Genomic DNA, 15,335 nt, shown 5'->3' with positions numbered 1-15,335 from the left:
GGAATCTGGGTCTTGCTCTGATAGGCAGGGCTACACTCAGTAAATCTTTGATCCAAGTTTCTGTTCATGGTTGGGGCTGTGTTCTCTCCCTGTAGTTTGGCTAAACTATTCTAGGGGTAATGGTGGTAATGATGACCTCCTTCAAAAGGACTTATGCTAGCATGCCAGGGGCTCACAGGCACTGTCAGTTCCAAGACACAGTCAAAAGACCAAGGAGTGGGCGGTGGCCCAATTCCTGGAAATCTCTACCCCTTTCCAAAATTAGTTGGAATAATCCTCCCACTCATTAGCATGTGAAATTACCCAGCCTATAAAAACTAACCATGCCACATTTCCTGGCCACACTTGCCCTCTGTGACAGTTTACACTCTGTAGAATGTGCTTCTCTCTGAATCTGAATAAATCCATTTCTTACATATCACTTTGTCTCTCACTGAATTCTTTCTGGGAAAAGACATCAAGAACCTGAGCCTCATTAGGCCCTAAAACCAGGTACTGTGGGTTTTGGCTGGGTTCAAGTCCCAGCCACATGGGTTGAAGTCCCAAGCAGGGTTTTGGTTGGGTGCGAGTCCCAGCCATGTGGGCTCAAGTTCTAAGCAGGGTTTTGGCTGGGTTCAAGAGCCTAACTGGGTGTAGCTGGGTTCAAGTCCCAATCTGAGGTAAACAGTTTCACATGGACTAAAGATTCACCTTGTTGAGGTTTCTTCCCAACTTGGTCTATAAATCTATAGATTTATAGATTCCACCCATCTTTATCTATAAATTCAATGTAATACCAATCAAAATCCCAGCAAGCTGTCTATGGAGACTGAGATACTGATTCTAAAATTTCAAGGATTATTATAAAGCTATAGTAATCAAGACAGTGTGGTATTGGCAAAAGAATAGACACAGGTCTTGGGAACAGAAGAGCACAGAAATAGACCCATAGAAATAAAGTCAACTGATCTTTGAAAAAGAAGCAAAAGTAATTTTTCCAACAAATGGTGCTGGAACAACTAGACATTGATATGCAAAAACAAAAAATATTCAAGGCACTAACTTTATAAAATCACTGCAGATGGTGATTGCAGCCATGAAATTAAAAGACGCTTACTCCTTGGAAGGAAAGTTATGACCAACCTAGATAGCATATTGAAAAGCAGAGACATTACTTTGCCAACAAAGATCCGTCTAGTCAAGGCTATGGTTTTTCCTGTGGTCATGTATGGATGTGAGAGTTGGACTCTGAAGAAAGCTGAGCATCAAAGAATTGATGCTTTTGAACTGTGGTGCTGGAGAAGACTCTTGAGAGTTCCTTGGGCTGCAAGAAGATCCAACCAGTCCATCCTAAAGGAGATCAGTCCTGGGTGTTCGTTGGAATGACTGATGCTGAAGCTGAAACTCCAATACTCTGGCCACCTCATGTGAAGAGTTGACTCATTGGAAAAGACCCTGATGCTGGGAGGGATCGGGGGCAGGAGGAGAAGGGGACAACAGAGGATGAGATGGCTGGATGGCATCACCGACTCAAGGGACATGAGTCTGGGTGAACTCTGGGAGTTGGTGATGGACAGGGAGGCCTGGCGTGCCATGATTCATGGAGTCACAAAGAGTCGGACATGACTGAGTGACTGAACTGAACTGAACTTTATACCCAAAATCAATCGTAGACCAAAGTGTATTGTAACACTATAAAACTTCTAGAAGGTAACATAGGAGAAAATCTAGGTGGCTTGGGTTTGGCAATGAGAAATAAGACCAAAAGGGGAATCAATGAAAGAAACAGTTGATAGGTTGTATTTTATTAAAGGTAAAAACTTCTGCTCTGTAAAAGAAACTTTTAAAACAATGAAAAGATAAGTCAAAGTCATTGGAGAAAATACTTGCAAATCACATATCTGATAAAAGACTTGTACCTAAAATATACAAATAACTCTTAGAACTCAATAGCAACAAAAATAATCTAATTAAAACATGGGCAAAAGAACTGAACAAAGACCATGCCAAAGAAGATTCATAGATGGCAAATAAACAAATGAAAGGGTGCTCAAAATCATTTGTTATTAGAGTACTGGAAATTAAAAGAACAATGAAATTCTACTATATGTAGTACAATGGCTAAAAAAATTTTTTTTAATCTTTTTTAAACGGACATTACCAACTGCTGGTGAAAATGCAGGGGAAGGGGAATTCTCACTCACAACTAGTGGGAATGCCAAATGGTACAGCCATGTCTAAAGACAGTTTGACAGTTTTTGACAGAAGTGAACATATTCTCACCACACATTATGGGTTGAACTGTGTCTGCTCACCAAAAGATAGATTGAAGTCCTACCCAATCAGTATTTCAGGACATGACCTTTTTTGGATAAAGGGTTGTGCAGATGTAATTAGTGAAGAGAATGTCATATCACAGTAGGGTAAGCCATTAATCCAATCTGACTAACGTTCTTTCAAGAGGATTAGAGACAGACAGAAGGGGAGAATGCCTCATGAAAAGGGAGGTAGGGATTGAAGTGACACATCTACAACCCCAGAAATGCCAAAGCCTGCCGACCTACACCTGAAGCCAGGAGAAAGGCTTCAAAGAGATTTTCCTCAGAACCCTCGGAAAAAAAAAACAAACTTCCTGACACCTTGATTTCAGACTTCCAGCCTCTAGAACTGAGAGAGGATAAATTTCTATTGTTTTAAGCCACCAAGTTTGTGGTACTTTCTCATGGCACCCCTAGGAAACTAACACACCATATAATCTAGCAATTGCACTCCTAGATAGTTACTCAATTGATTATATCCACACACTTACATAACTGTCAAAACTGGATACAACAAATACATCCCTTCATCTTGGTGAATGGAAAAACAAACCGTGGCACATCCATATCATGAAATTTTATTCAGTGATAAAAGAAAAGCTATCAAGCCACAAAAAGACATGGTTGAAACTTAAATGCATAAGGCTAAGTGAAAAAAATCAGTCTGAAAAATCTATAAACTGTATGCTGCCACTCGTATGACATTCTGGAAAAGGCAAAGTGACAGCATCATTAAACATATCTTTGGTTGTTGGGGGTTTTGGTCTGAATGGAATTAAGTAAGTGAAGCATAGGGGATTATTTAGAGCAGTAAAATTATTCTGTATTATACTGTAATGGTGCCTAAAAGACATTAAGTACTTGTGAAAATCCATAGAACATTATAATACATTACAAAAAGTAAACTTTGATATATATACAAAATTTGAAAATAATTTAGGAGGTGAGAAGATCTCATGATGCAATGTAATGTGTGATACAATAATTGGACTGTATTATAAGTGTATGAAACAACTTCACTGGATCACAAAGAGAAATAATTCTGAAAATGAATGGAACCTATAAAAATAAAGGTAAAAGGAACTGTACAGAAGCACTGAACTCTAGTTAATAATTTTCTTTCCTGTGAGGGTACAGGTTAATAATACTGAAACCACCATGCCTGTATACTAGAAATGCATAATTAATTAAAGAGATATCAGACGGTGGAAGCTAAGATTCTCACTGATGGAATGGGAAGTTACAGTTAAGCAAGGGGAAAAGATAGAATGATCCATGTGGTAAAGGATTAGAGCTGGAGAAATCAAGAATTCATGTTTAGCTTAAATACAGATAACAGCTGGTTGCATTGATAAATATCTATAAATATGTACATACACACACATGACTCAGAGGTTAAAGCATCTGCCTGCAATGCGGGAGACTCGGGTTCGATCCCTGGGTCTGGAAGATCCCCTGGAGAAGGAAATGGCAACCCACTCCAGTATTCTTGCCTGGAGAATCCCGTGGAGGGAGGAACCTGGTGGGCTACAGTCCACAGGGTTGCAAAGAGTCGGAAACGACTGAGTGACTTCACTTTCACTTCTGTCAGCTGAGAGGATCTAGAAGAAATGACACCTCAGTAAAAATGAGTACACCTACCACCTAGATCTGATTTCAGTATCTTTCTCCAATAAGAAGAACCAGGATTTCCTGGAGAAACGGCCGATTCAAGGACTGTGGTAGGAAATATACAAGAGAACTCTGGAGCATCTTATAGTGCCAGAAAGTAAGAAAATACTGGGAAAACAAAGAAAACACAAAACCCCAAACAGAACAACCTATAGAGAAGCGGGCACGTCATGGAACACAGGAGTGAATTAAAAGACCTCCCAACAGCCAAAGCTGGAACCATTTGTGTAACACAATTTAAAAGTACTGATAATAACCCAAAATATAAGATGAATGTCCATGAGTCCTACCTATATAAATACACAGTAAAGTAAGTGAGTGAACAAATGAATTCCAAATAATTTATGTATTTGTTGTTGTTTAGTAGCTCAGTTATGTCCTACTCTTTTTGTGACCTAGATTGCCAGGTTCCTCTGTCCATGGAATATTCCAGGCAAGAATACTGGAGTTACTAGAGTGGTTTGCCATTTCCTTCTCCAGGGGACCTTCCTGGATTTTCTCCAGGGATTGAACCTGCGTCTCCTGTATTGGCCGGCAGATTCCTTACCACTGAGCCACCAGGGTAGCCCAATTTATATATTTACTCTGCCTTTAAGGAAGTAGAACATAAATCCCCATTCCTTAAGTATGGGCTACATACAGTTATTTTCTTTTAAAAAACACAGTATGGGAAGGAACAACAACAATAAACCCAGTAATTTTACAGGGTAAAACCCTGACAAACATTACATCAAGCCAGGTAATCAAGGTTAACATCAATAGTGATAAGTTAAATTGATATTATGTACCCTTGCTATTACATGGTGACAACGGCACTTTACCTCTGTGGTCTTTTTGTCAAAACACATTACCCCAGTCTGATCATGAGAAAACCATCAGACAACATATCCCAATTAAGAGACATTTTACCAAATACTAAACTATTAATTCTCAAGACTGTAAAGGTCTTCAACAACAAAGGAAGTCTGAGAAACTCACAACCAGGAGAAGCTATTGGTTAGTCATGTGGATGTGAGAGTTGGACCATAAAGAAGGCTGTGTACTGAAGAATTGATGTTTAGAACTGTGGTGCTGGAAAAGACTCTTGAGGTCCCTTGGACTGCAAAGAGATCAAACCAGTCAATCCTAAAGGAAATCAACCCTGAACATTCATTGGAAGGACTGATGCTGAAGCTGAAGCTCCAATACTTTGGTCACCTGTGCGAAGAGCCAACTCATTAGAAAAGACCCTGATGCTGGGGAAGATTGACGGCAAGAGTTAAAGGGGACAACAGAGGACAAGATGGTTGGATGGCATCACCAACTCAATCGACATGAGCTTGAGCAAGCTCTGGGAGATGGTGAAGGACAGGGAAGCCTGATGTGCTGCAATCCATGGGGTCACAGAGTTGAACATGACTGAGCAACTGAACAACAACCACCTGTCTATTTAAAACACATAATGGAGTTATATGTTATAAAACATGGATGGACTCCTGCAAAAGAAAAAGGACATCAGTAAAAACCACAGGATGTCTAAATAAAGTATGGTTTTCAGTTAACAGTACTAATATATGAATATTGGTTCATTATTTGAGACACATTACTATTAGTATAGTAAAGTAACTAATACTGGGGGACTAGCTTTGGGGCGTAAAAGAGTTCTCTGTACTATCTTCACAATAACTGTATAAAACTAAAAGTGTTACTGAACTTTCCTGGTGGGACAGACAGTGGATAACAATCTACCTGCCATCGGAGGGGTCACGGGTTCTACCCTGGTCCAGGAAGATTCCACATGCCACAGAGCAACTAAAGCCCGTTCACCACAACTACTGAGCCCATGCTCTAGAACCCATGAGCCACAACTACTAAAGCCCCCGTGCCCTGGAGCCTGCACCCCACAAATACAGAGTCAACCTGCTGCCATTACTGAAGCTCAATGCCTAGCGCCTATGCTCCACAACAAGAGAAACCCGCACAATGAGAAGCCCATGCACTGCAACAAAGAGTAGCCCCTGCTCTCCACAACTAGAGAGAGGCTGCGAGCAGCAACGAAGACCCAGTGCAACCAAAAAAATTTAAAAAAGACTATTCTAAAATGTAAAAGTTATTTTTAAGAAAGGACATTCAAAAAATAGTAAAGCTGGCCTTAGAAATGAGGAACAAGCAGGCAAATGATACCGTTTTAGAGAACAGTCTCAACAGCACAAATGCTGTCACTTATCATTCAGTTTCATCCATTTGAGCACTGTATCTTACAGAGTCTTCTGTATTTAAGAATCCTTTCAAAACAGAAAGTCTGGTGCCTGCAGACTTTGTATAGAACAGCAATAATGGACTTGGGAGCTGGATTATTTCAGATTCGATACCAGCTCCTAGCATGTGTTAACATACCTGTACTTCAGCTTTCTCATCTAAAAAATGATGGTGGTAGTAATAATCATAACATTCTATTGGGTTGTCCAGAGGTGAAATAAATGAATACATCTAAATCAGTAGAACAGAATCTGGCACATATGTGTTAATTAAGTATTAAGATTTTAATCAGTCTATTCACTCAACAAAAATGGACCACCACGCCAAAGGGGTTATGTTTCTGCTTATCAGAAACAGTAAAATCTCAGAGAGGATTCAATTCCACCAGGGTCTCGTAAAGGGAAAGAAGGATTTGTAGAAGCAAATGGAATAAAAACTATCATCTCAGCTCACTTTGTCAAACCAAGGTCGGCTTATGTAAAAGGAAAACTAAAATTCTTCACGTTTGGTTTAATGTTTTAGTCCTCAAACCTAAAATGTTGGCAGAGTCTATATCACAGTATCAATTTTAAGGTATTCTGCTCAGAAATAATCTTCTAAAGGGGGTTCTTTGGTGTTTTGAGACACCTACAGATTTCTGCCTGCAGAGAAAATCACAAGGCTTTTCAAACTTCAGCCTCCAGAAAAACTTCTGCAAGCATTCAACAGTTTCCACAGCCTTTCCCCTCCAAACTTTTCTTCCAGAGAAGCACCTTGACAAAAAAAAAAAAAAAAGATTATCCATAATGATAAGTCTCTGGTCTCTGTTCCAAATATTTATCTATTAATCCCAAAATAGTCACAAAGTAAGCCAAGTGGCTTAGCTTTGACAAACGGTTTCCTTTTCTTCTGAAAAAGGAAGGAAAGCAATACTTTATTTGGTATACCATCCCTCTGCCTCCAAATGTTTTCTCAAGTAACAGGAAGGAAACTTAGGGAAAAGTGTAGGGGGAGACGACTAAAGTAGAGTACTAACAAAAATATTACAAACGAGGAAAGTAGGAATTTTCTGACTCTGATAATAGATTCAATACACAGAGAAGACAGATCCAAGTCCTGACAACATTTTGTCCATAGCTGCGAAATTATTAAGCTATTCATCTAAACCCAGGATGTTAATCTCATTTTCTTAAGTAAAAACAAACATCACAAAAATTTGTAAACACTAAGCTTCTACAAAAAATAATTGCCTTTAAATCCCTGAAAATAAGGTATTAAGTGTGTAGGTTTAATATTTTGCTCATGTGTATCCACTTGAATTACCTGGTATATGTTAATGTGAAGTTATTTTTCACATTTAAAATCTTTCTGTGAATAAACATTTTCAACAGAACAAAAACACAGTGGTTAAAAAACTATTAAGAAACAGCAAAGGTAATAGTGCAAGAGCCTGACTACAGACTGTGGCCCAAAATTCCATTATTAAGGGAACAGTACTTCAAAAGAGTTTCTGTATGTTTACTGTATAGCTCTTGAGACAACACTTAACTACAGTAAACCAAGAAAGGGAAACAGGAATTAAAAGAGCTTAAGCTAAGTCTGCAAAGTTAATTTGATTAAAAGTTGAAGCTTTGTTGGTTATCTGAAACATAGTTTTATAATAAATACTCAAAGATCACACAATTAGACAAACAAATAAGTCACCATTCCAATTTTATACGTAATAGAGAGATTATATAATTCCACAAAGATTTGATACATTAGAAAAGACATTAGTAGAAAGATAGAAGAAGAGGATGCAGTTATACCAGTGAAGGAAGTCATTTGCTTCTAAAGCTAGGGAGGAAAGATTACAGCAGACAGTTAAATTATACAAGACTCCAAGTAGGTATTCAAGCATTTAAAAAAAAAATAAAAGAGGTTAATAATACAGATGTAAAATTGTTCTCCTAAAGCTCTATCTATTGATAAGTCAAAAATTCATTCATATCAAAATATATTTTTTAAATTTAAAATCAAAATTATAAGCTGCATTTCCTTCTCTGACTTCACTACTGTTGTTTTGTGATAAGAGCAAGAGAAGGAGAACAGTATTAGAAAATAAAATGAAGGTCAAACCAGAGTTCATATAATTTACATATATACAAGTTCTTTCTATTTCAAGACTTTTAATTTACTCACTTTCATCCATATTAGCTCAATAAGACTCCACAGAAATGGCATTTCAATTCAATCAAAACACAGAGGATGTTATTATATTTTGAGCTGTGATCTTAGAATTTAATTTACAACACTATGCTATTTCTGTGACTACTTTTTGTACTTATATGTTAAACTGAGGATTTTTCCTTAATTAACCTTATTGATAGGGGATTCAACATAATGAACTTTGGAAAGTCAAATAAGTGTAAAAACTAAGAGTCTTTAAAATGCTGGTGAAAAGGGAGGAGATATGAGGGACACAAAAGGGGAATCTTCTTTTAAGTACTGAAATATTAAATGGTTCTTTTAAATTTATTAAATTAAAAAATAATAGTTTCAAAAGATTACCACAAATCCTTCAACATGTGACAAGTGTAACTGTAAATAATAGGTGATGAAAAGTGAAGAGTATAATGAAAAACTCTTGTTGGCTAAAGCATTCATCGTGAACTCATCATGCACCATCCTTAGTCTAATGTTAACTGAGAAAACAGGGAAATATAAATGCTAAGCAGAGTTCAGGTGCTAATCAAATGTTTATTTCAATCCATGAATGATTCTGCACATTTAAGGCATATTCAAACCACTATAACACCAAATTGAGGAACAAGGTAGCAATGTCATAGCCAGTAAAATGTTCCCCATGAATCACTTGAGGAGATTACCAAATAATACTGCATGTTATATTGACTGTGAACATAAAACTGGTCTGTTTAAAAAATAATGTATACATACATCAATACATGCAGCACCGATTTATACGTTATATAAAATGGTTATACCTAGTTTTGAGGTTTTGAAGTATGAATTTATACTATTTGGTGAAAACATATTCAGGGACTAAAAACCTAAGCCTCTTTTAGTAATTTTGGACTCTCAAATCTATAAATTTATGTAGATTCTTTCGGAATTCATCTTGTTCCAAAATAGACATTTCTACTTTTTTTCCAAATGTCCATGTCCTGTCTCTTTAATTACACCATTGAACTTTTTCACAGGCAATGACTATGTTTCTAACTGTAACATTTAGTCTAAACAAATGTCTATAAAGAGTTCAAACTAAAAACTTCAGTAATTATAAGTCAGCATGAACCAAGAAGCCGTATATCAACCTTCTGCTTGGCATTCATTTGCATGTTATACTCTTATTTACTTTTTTCCTAGAGATACACCATTGGTGAGTCTACATGTAAATTAAATTAAAAAATAGCTAATTGGGAGAATTTTTTATGGTCTCACATATCTTTTTAAAAAATTCAGTATCCATTTTCTTCATCTCTGACATATTTTTAAATGTATATGTTTTGCTATTATCATTAAAGATATCATGAAAACATGTTTCAAAATGATATAAAAAATCAGAACTTTATTGACTTAAATTTACTTAGAATGCATGCAGAGTACTGCAGCTTATGTAGCAAGAGCTTCCCTTTCAGTGGAAAAATCTGAATATGAGTATATACAAGTACATGCCACTCAAAGGTATCAAATTGATTAGTGACAATAAAACACCATTTGAATAGTACATTTCACACTTATACAAAACAATTAAAAATAATCTTTAGAGCAAAATCTTAAAAGTCCAGGTTCTAAGAAAGCAGCATTTTGACAAGTAAAGAAGAGTTCAGCTTTGTTTGGGGTTGCATTCATTCTTCTGAGGCCACAAATACAGAATTTTTGGATCACTAATGTTAATACTAACATGTTCCAAATGCATGCCCTGCATGCATGCACACACAAACACACACGCACATTCTCTTTCCCATTCTTATTCTCTCTGCTGCTGCCCTGCCACCCTCCTCCTCGCCCTCCCCTTCTCCTCTCCATATGCAGATGCACAGTCACATGAGAGAGAGTACAGGGTAAATAGCAGACAATAAAAACTGGCTGGGGAACTTTATAAACCACATAAAAATCATGAAAACACTTACTTCATCAGCCACCATACACCTGGAAAAAAATAAAAATAAAACCAAATTAATGTCTTAATTACCAAAGTCAACCATTTAAAAAGTTTTGATTAAGCGTTGTTAAGTAGCTTGCCACAAAACAGTTTACACATTATAGCACTAAGCCAGAGAGAGGTGTTTATAAGTGTGCATAAGAATAAGGGCCTTTCCTGACTTACAAGACTCTCCAGCTGCCAACGGCATATGGTTATGTGGGACTGTTAGTTTCAGATACGCTGTTTCCCAATGCCCACCCATGACGATAGCTACAATGACCCTTCGAAAACGTGAGCAAAACAGCAAGTGATTGTACCAATGACTTCCCTCCTTACCAGTAAGTAAGGTTTACTGGTCTCCCCTAGAGATTAGACAGATGCTGTATTAAAGTGCATTAACATGTTTTACAAAAAATTATATTAATATATGCTATATTATACATGCTAGGCCACTTTCAAGCTGAATTTTGTATTCTACTATTATTTCACTAAATTTTCTCCTCCCTATTCTTTCTTATTAACCTACAGAAGTAAATTCTATCCACTGGAAATTGAGGACAGGGGCATAAACTAAGGTCATAATTAGAAGAAAAAAGCAAAGAACAAAACAAAGGATAGCAGATACGGTCCAGATCACGAGGGGTCCTTTAGAGACAGTGAGTACATCATAAGGGGAAAAACCAATCTCTTAACCAAGGTGATATCCAGGAAATTTGGAAAAAAAGAAAAACTGGAATATTATAAAAATCAGAAAGGAAAAAGTCCCTATTTGCATTTTTCTCATTCCTTTAATCCCAACGGCCTTGACATTATACTATATTACATGCTTTCTTTTAACATAAAACACAAATTAAGAATTTGGTAATAAATACATTATTAAGAAATAACCTACAGGTAAAATGGAATTTTGTTCTTAAAATGAAAAAAAGATGGTAGGTTATATATTAAGTTTTTATGGGAAAATAAAATATAAATAGTCTAACTGAAATTTAAAACATATGCAAGAGTAACAAGTTTATTACATTTTTTCCAAACAGGCTGGAAAAGTAGAAAACTAAAAAGCAATACTTTGAAAAATATGACTTATTTCCAGGAAGATTTACATGTATACCTACTTTTTCATTTTAACATCCAATTCAAATTTGATAAAGATGTCATTTGAAGTATATATTATTTATTGAGTGCCTGTTAAGTAACTCAATAGGGAAGAGAAGGGAGTAACAGAGGATGAGATGGTTGGATGGTATCACCGACTCAATGGACATGAGTTTGAACAAACTCTGGGACATAGGGGAGGACAGGGAAGCCTGGCTGCTGCAGTTCATGGGGTTGCAGAGTCATACCCAACTTAGTGACCGAACAACATTATGTGACTAGCACTACCATAAGTTTGTGTGCTCAATCGTGTTAGACTCTTTGCGACCCCATGGACTGTAGCCCGCCGGCCTCCTCTTCCATGGGATTTCCCTAGCAGCAATACTGGAGTCGGTTGCTATTTTCTCCTCCAAGGGATCTTCAAGACCCAGATCAAACCTGCGGCTCTTGCATTGGCAGGCAGATTCTTTACCACTGAGCCGCCTGGGAAGCCCAAGTCCTAGGGATAGAGCATTTAAAGGTTTTTCCTCATACAGGGCGACTGGAAGAACTTCTGACAATGAACAAATAAATGATCTTAGTGGTGATATGTGCCATTAAAAAAACTGAAACAAGGTAAGTGGAATAGGGAAGTAAGGGAGTTTCTACTTTATATAGTGGTCAGGAATAATCTTTACGATAAAGCAATTCAAACAGATCTGAATAAGTTGTCATAAATTTAATGCGGAAGGGAATCATGAGAAAATCTGGAGGAGGAGAACTCTAAACAAAGTAATGAGCAAATGCAAGAGCTCTGAGATAAGATGGTTATGATGTAGTTAAGCAAACGGAGGGAGTCTAATGTGATTAAAATGCACTGAGTCATGGCAAATGGTAGAAAATAAGGTTGGAAGCACCTTAGGTCCTGACCATGGACAGCCATAAGCAATGGCATGAAGTCTAGATTTCCTTAGAATCCTTTGGAAGTAAGCAACATTTAACTTTTTAAAAACATTACTCTGGCTTCTAGAGAATAAACTATAGAGGACAAGAGCAGAAACAGAGAGAGCAGATAGGAGGCACCTGAAGTAGAACAAGAGAGGAACAACAATATATGGATGCATGATAGAGACAGAGTTGGTGAAAAGTGGTCAGTTTAGACACATTTTGAAAGCACAGTCAATAGGATATGCTGAACAATTGGGATAGAGATATCATGGATATGAAACAGGGGAAAGAAGTCAAAAATGAATCTTAAGATACTGGCTTAAGCAATTAACTGTGAAAAAATGGTGGTAATGCATTCACTGAGAAGGGAAGGGTGGGGAGAACAGCAGGTTTGGAGGTCACAATCAAAAGTTCTGTTTGGGGGACTTCCCTGATGGTCCAGTGGTTAGGACTCCATGCTTCCACTTCAGGGGGCAGAGTTCAATCCCTGGTTGGGGAGCTAAGATCCTGCAAGTTGCAGCAAGATTAAAAAAAAAAGGTTTGGATCTATAGCCTTTCTGGTATCCGTTAGATACCCCAGTTGTACTGTTGGGTGGGGCACGGGATATGTGAGTCAGGGGAATAGCAGGGACTGATATAATAAATCTGAGAGTCATTAGAATATAAAGGCATTGGAATGAGAAAGGATCAAGGATAGTCTGTAATATAACACCTTGACTGTGGCTTATTTTCTATGCCCAACTCCAAGTTTCTTAACTTTCTAAAGTTAAGCAGCTACTGTGACCTGCAGGCTGCTAGATGAGGTTTATGACTCTAGTGAAGTAACATCAGAGCAAACTGTTAGGCAGCTAAATCACCCCATGGGTGGTTAACCGACTGAAAAATAGCATCAGAGCCCTGGGCAACAATTGACACGACTGATGGCTGCGGATCACTGCCTTGGCTTGGCTTTTAAGTATCTGAAGACCTCAGTTGTAAGATTGTCTTCCAGCCCTCTGGTTATGCTGGATTCTCCTAACATGAGACAGGTGGGTCTTCCGAACTTTGGAAACCAGGACAGTTCAAGTCCATCAAAGAGCACTGAGCTTCCTTCAGGTACTTCTAGTGGGGCTGACTGTCCTTCAAATTTAGGCACTATATCTGTCCCAACCTCTGGCAGTCCTGCTATTTACAATAGTTCAGCAACCAGACTTGATTTCCAATGATCTGTCATAGAAACAGTCATCACTGAAGCTGAAGCTCCAAAACTTTGGCCACCTGATGTGGACAGCTGACTCATTGGGAAAGACCCTGGTGAAGACTGAAGACAGAAGGAGAAGAGCACGACAGAGGATGAGAGACAGTTGGATGGCATCACCAATTCAATAGACATGAACTTGGGCAAACTCCGGGAGATGATGAGGGACAGGGAAGCCTGGTGGGCTTCCATGGGGTCTCAAAGAGTCAGACACAACTTGGCGACTAAACAACAACAATAACAATCATAGAAAAATAACTGATCATGTGAGAGGCCCCATCATCTGAAAGAACAGAATACAAGTAAATAATCAGAATATATATCTAGTGAAATAGCAGTGCTAGAAAGACTAAACACCTACACAAAAATTGTTATAGCACCTAAATAAATTCTAATGCAACAAACACACACACTCCCTTGCATGATTTCCAAACTAAATTGAATATATAAATTTTTTAAAAAGATGATTATTACTGACAGCTAAATCAGTAGACTATGAGATGAAGTGCAAAGAAAAAACACTTGAAGAACAGAACCTGAAAACTAATGTGAAAAATTGTTCAAAAGGAGAAAGGACACAATATACAAAGGAGAAGCAAAAATTAAAGAAATTTCTTTGGGCTAAAAAAAACACTTCTGATGGATAACTGAAATGGAGAACCTCATTTCAGGGTGAGCTGAAAAGAAAAGACAAATATCTACTCACATCCTCATAAAATTCATTAATCTTATGAATAAAAAGAAAACCTTGTAAGTATTTAGACTGAAATAAAAATTATCAATAAAGGGAAAAAAAACAACTGCATTGCACTTTTATCATCAACATCAGAAAACTAAAAAACAACAGAAACTAATCTAGACTACTTGAAAGGAAAGCAGAACTCATGAATCTTATATCCAGTTGCTAAGTCACTTCAGTCGTGTCCGACTCTGTGCGACCCCAGAGACAGCAGCCTACCAGGCTCCTCTGTCCCTGGGATTCTCCAGGCAAGAACACTGGAGTGGGTGGGATGGCAAAGAGACATGCAGCTAATCAAGATCGCCAAGATTATATCACTTAGGCAAACCATTTGAAGAAAAATATTTGAGAAAAATAATCAAACAACTGGGTTCCAAAATCACTGCAGGTGGTGACTGCAGCCATGAAATTAAAAGATGCTTACTCCTTGGAAGGAAAGTTATGACCAACCTAGATAGCATATTGAAAAGCACAGACATTACTTTGCTAACAAAGGTTCGTCTAGTCAAGGCTGTGGTTTTTCCTGTGGTCATGTATGGATGTGAGAGTTGGACTGTGAAGAAGGCTGAGCACCGAAGAATTGATGCTTTTGAACTGTGGTGTTGGAGAAGACTCTTGAGAGTCCCTTGGACTGCAAGGAGATCCAACCATTCAAATCTTAAGGAGATCAGCCTTGGGATTACTTTGGAAGGAATGATGCTAAAGCTTAAACTCCAGTACTTTGGCCACCTCATGCGAAGAGTTGACTCATTGGAAAAGACTCTGATGCTGGGAGGGATTGGGGGCAGGAGGAGAAGGGGACGACAGAGGATGAGATGGCTGGATGGCATCACTGACTCGATGGACGTGAGTCTGAGTGAACTCTGGGAGTAGGTGATGGACAGGGAGGCCTGGCGTGCTGAGATTCATGGGGTCGCCAAGAGTCAGACACGACTGAGGGACTGAACTGAACTAACTGAATACAGATTCAAGATAGAAGACGAAAAGGAAATGTGATTGGCAATG

The 15,335-nt window shown here is 37.9% G+C and overlaps 1 protein-coding gene across 3 annotated transcripts in view; it reads right to left on the bottom strand.

The window, feature by feature from the left end:
- Positions 1-15,335, bottom strand: part of ZRANB3 (zinc finger RANBP2-type containing 3) — a 305,694-nt gene that overhangs the window by 177,204 nt on the left and 113,155 nt on the right. For all 3 annotated transcript variants that reach the window (XM_061439301.1, XM_061439316.1, XM_061439311.1), the window contains one exon: positions 10,319-10,337. In XM_061439301.1, coding sequence (XP_061295285.1) covers positions 10,319-10,337 — 19 coding nt within the window. The remainder of the gene's footprint in view (positions 1-10,318; positions 10,338-15,335) is intronic.

Source organism: Bos javanicus, chromosome 2, assembly GCF_032452875.1.
Source record: "Bos javanicus breed banteng chromosome 2, ARS-OSU_banteng_1.0, whole genome shotgun sequence".
NCBI classification, from domain to species: Eukaryota; Metazoa; Chordata; class Mammalia; order Artiodactyla; family Bovidae; genus Bos; species Bos javanicus.
The sequence above is the reverse complement of the archived record's forward strand: the minus strand, read 5'-3'. Positions and strand labels throughout refer to the sequence as shown.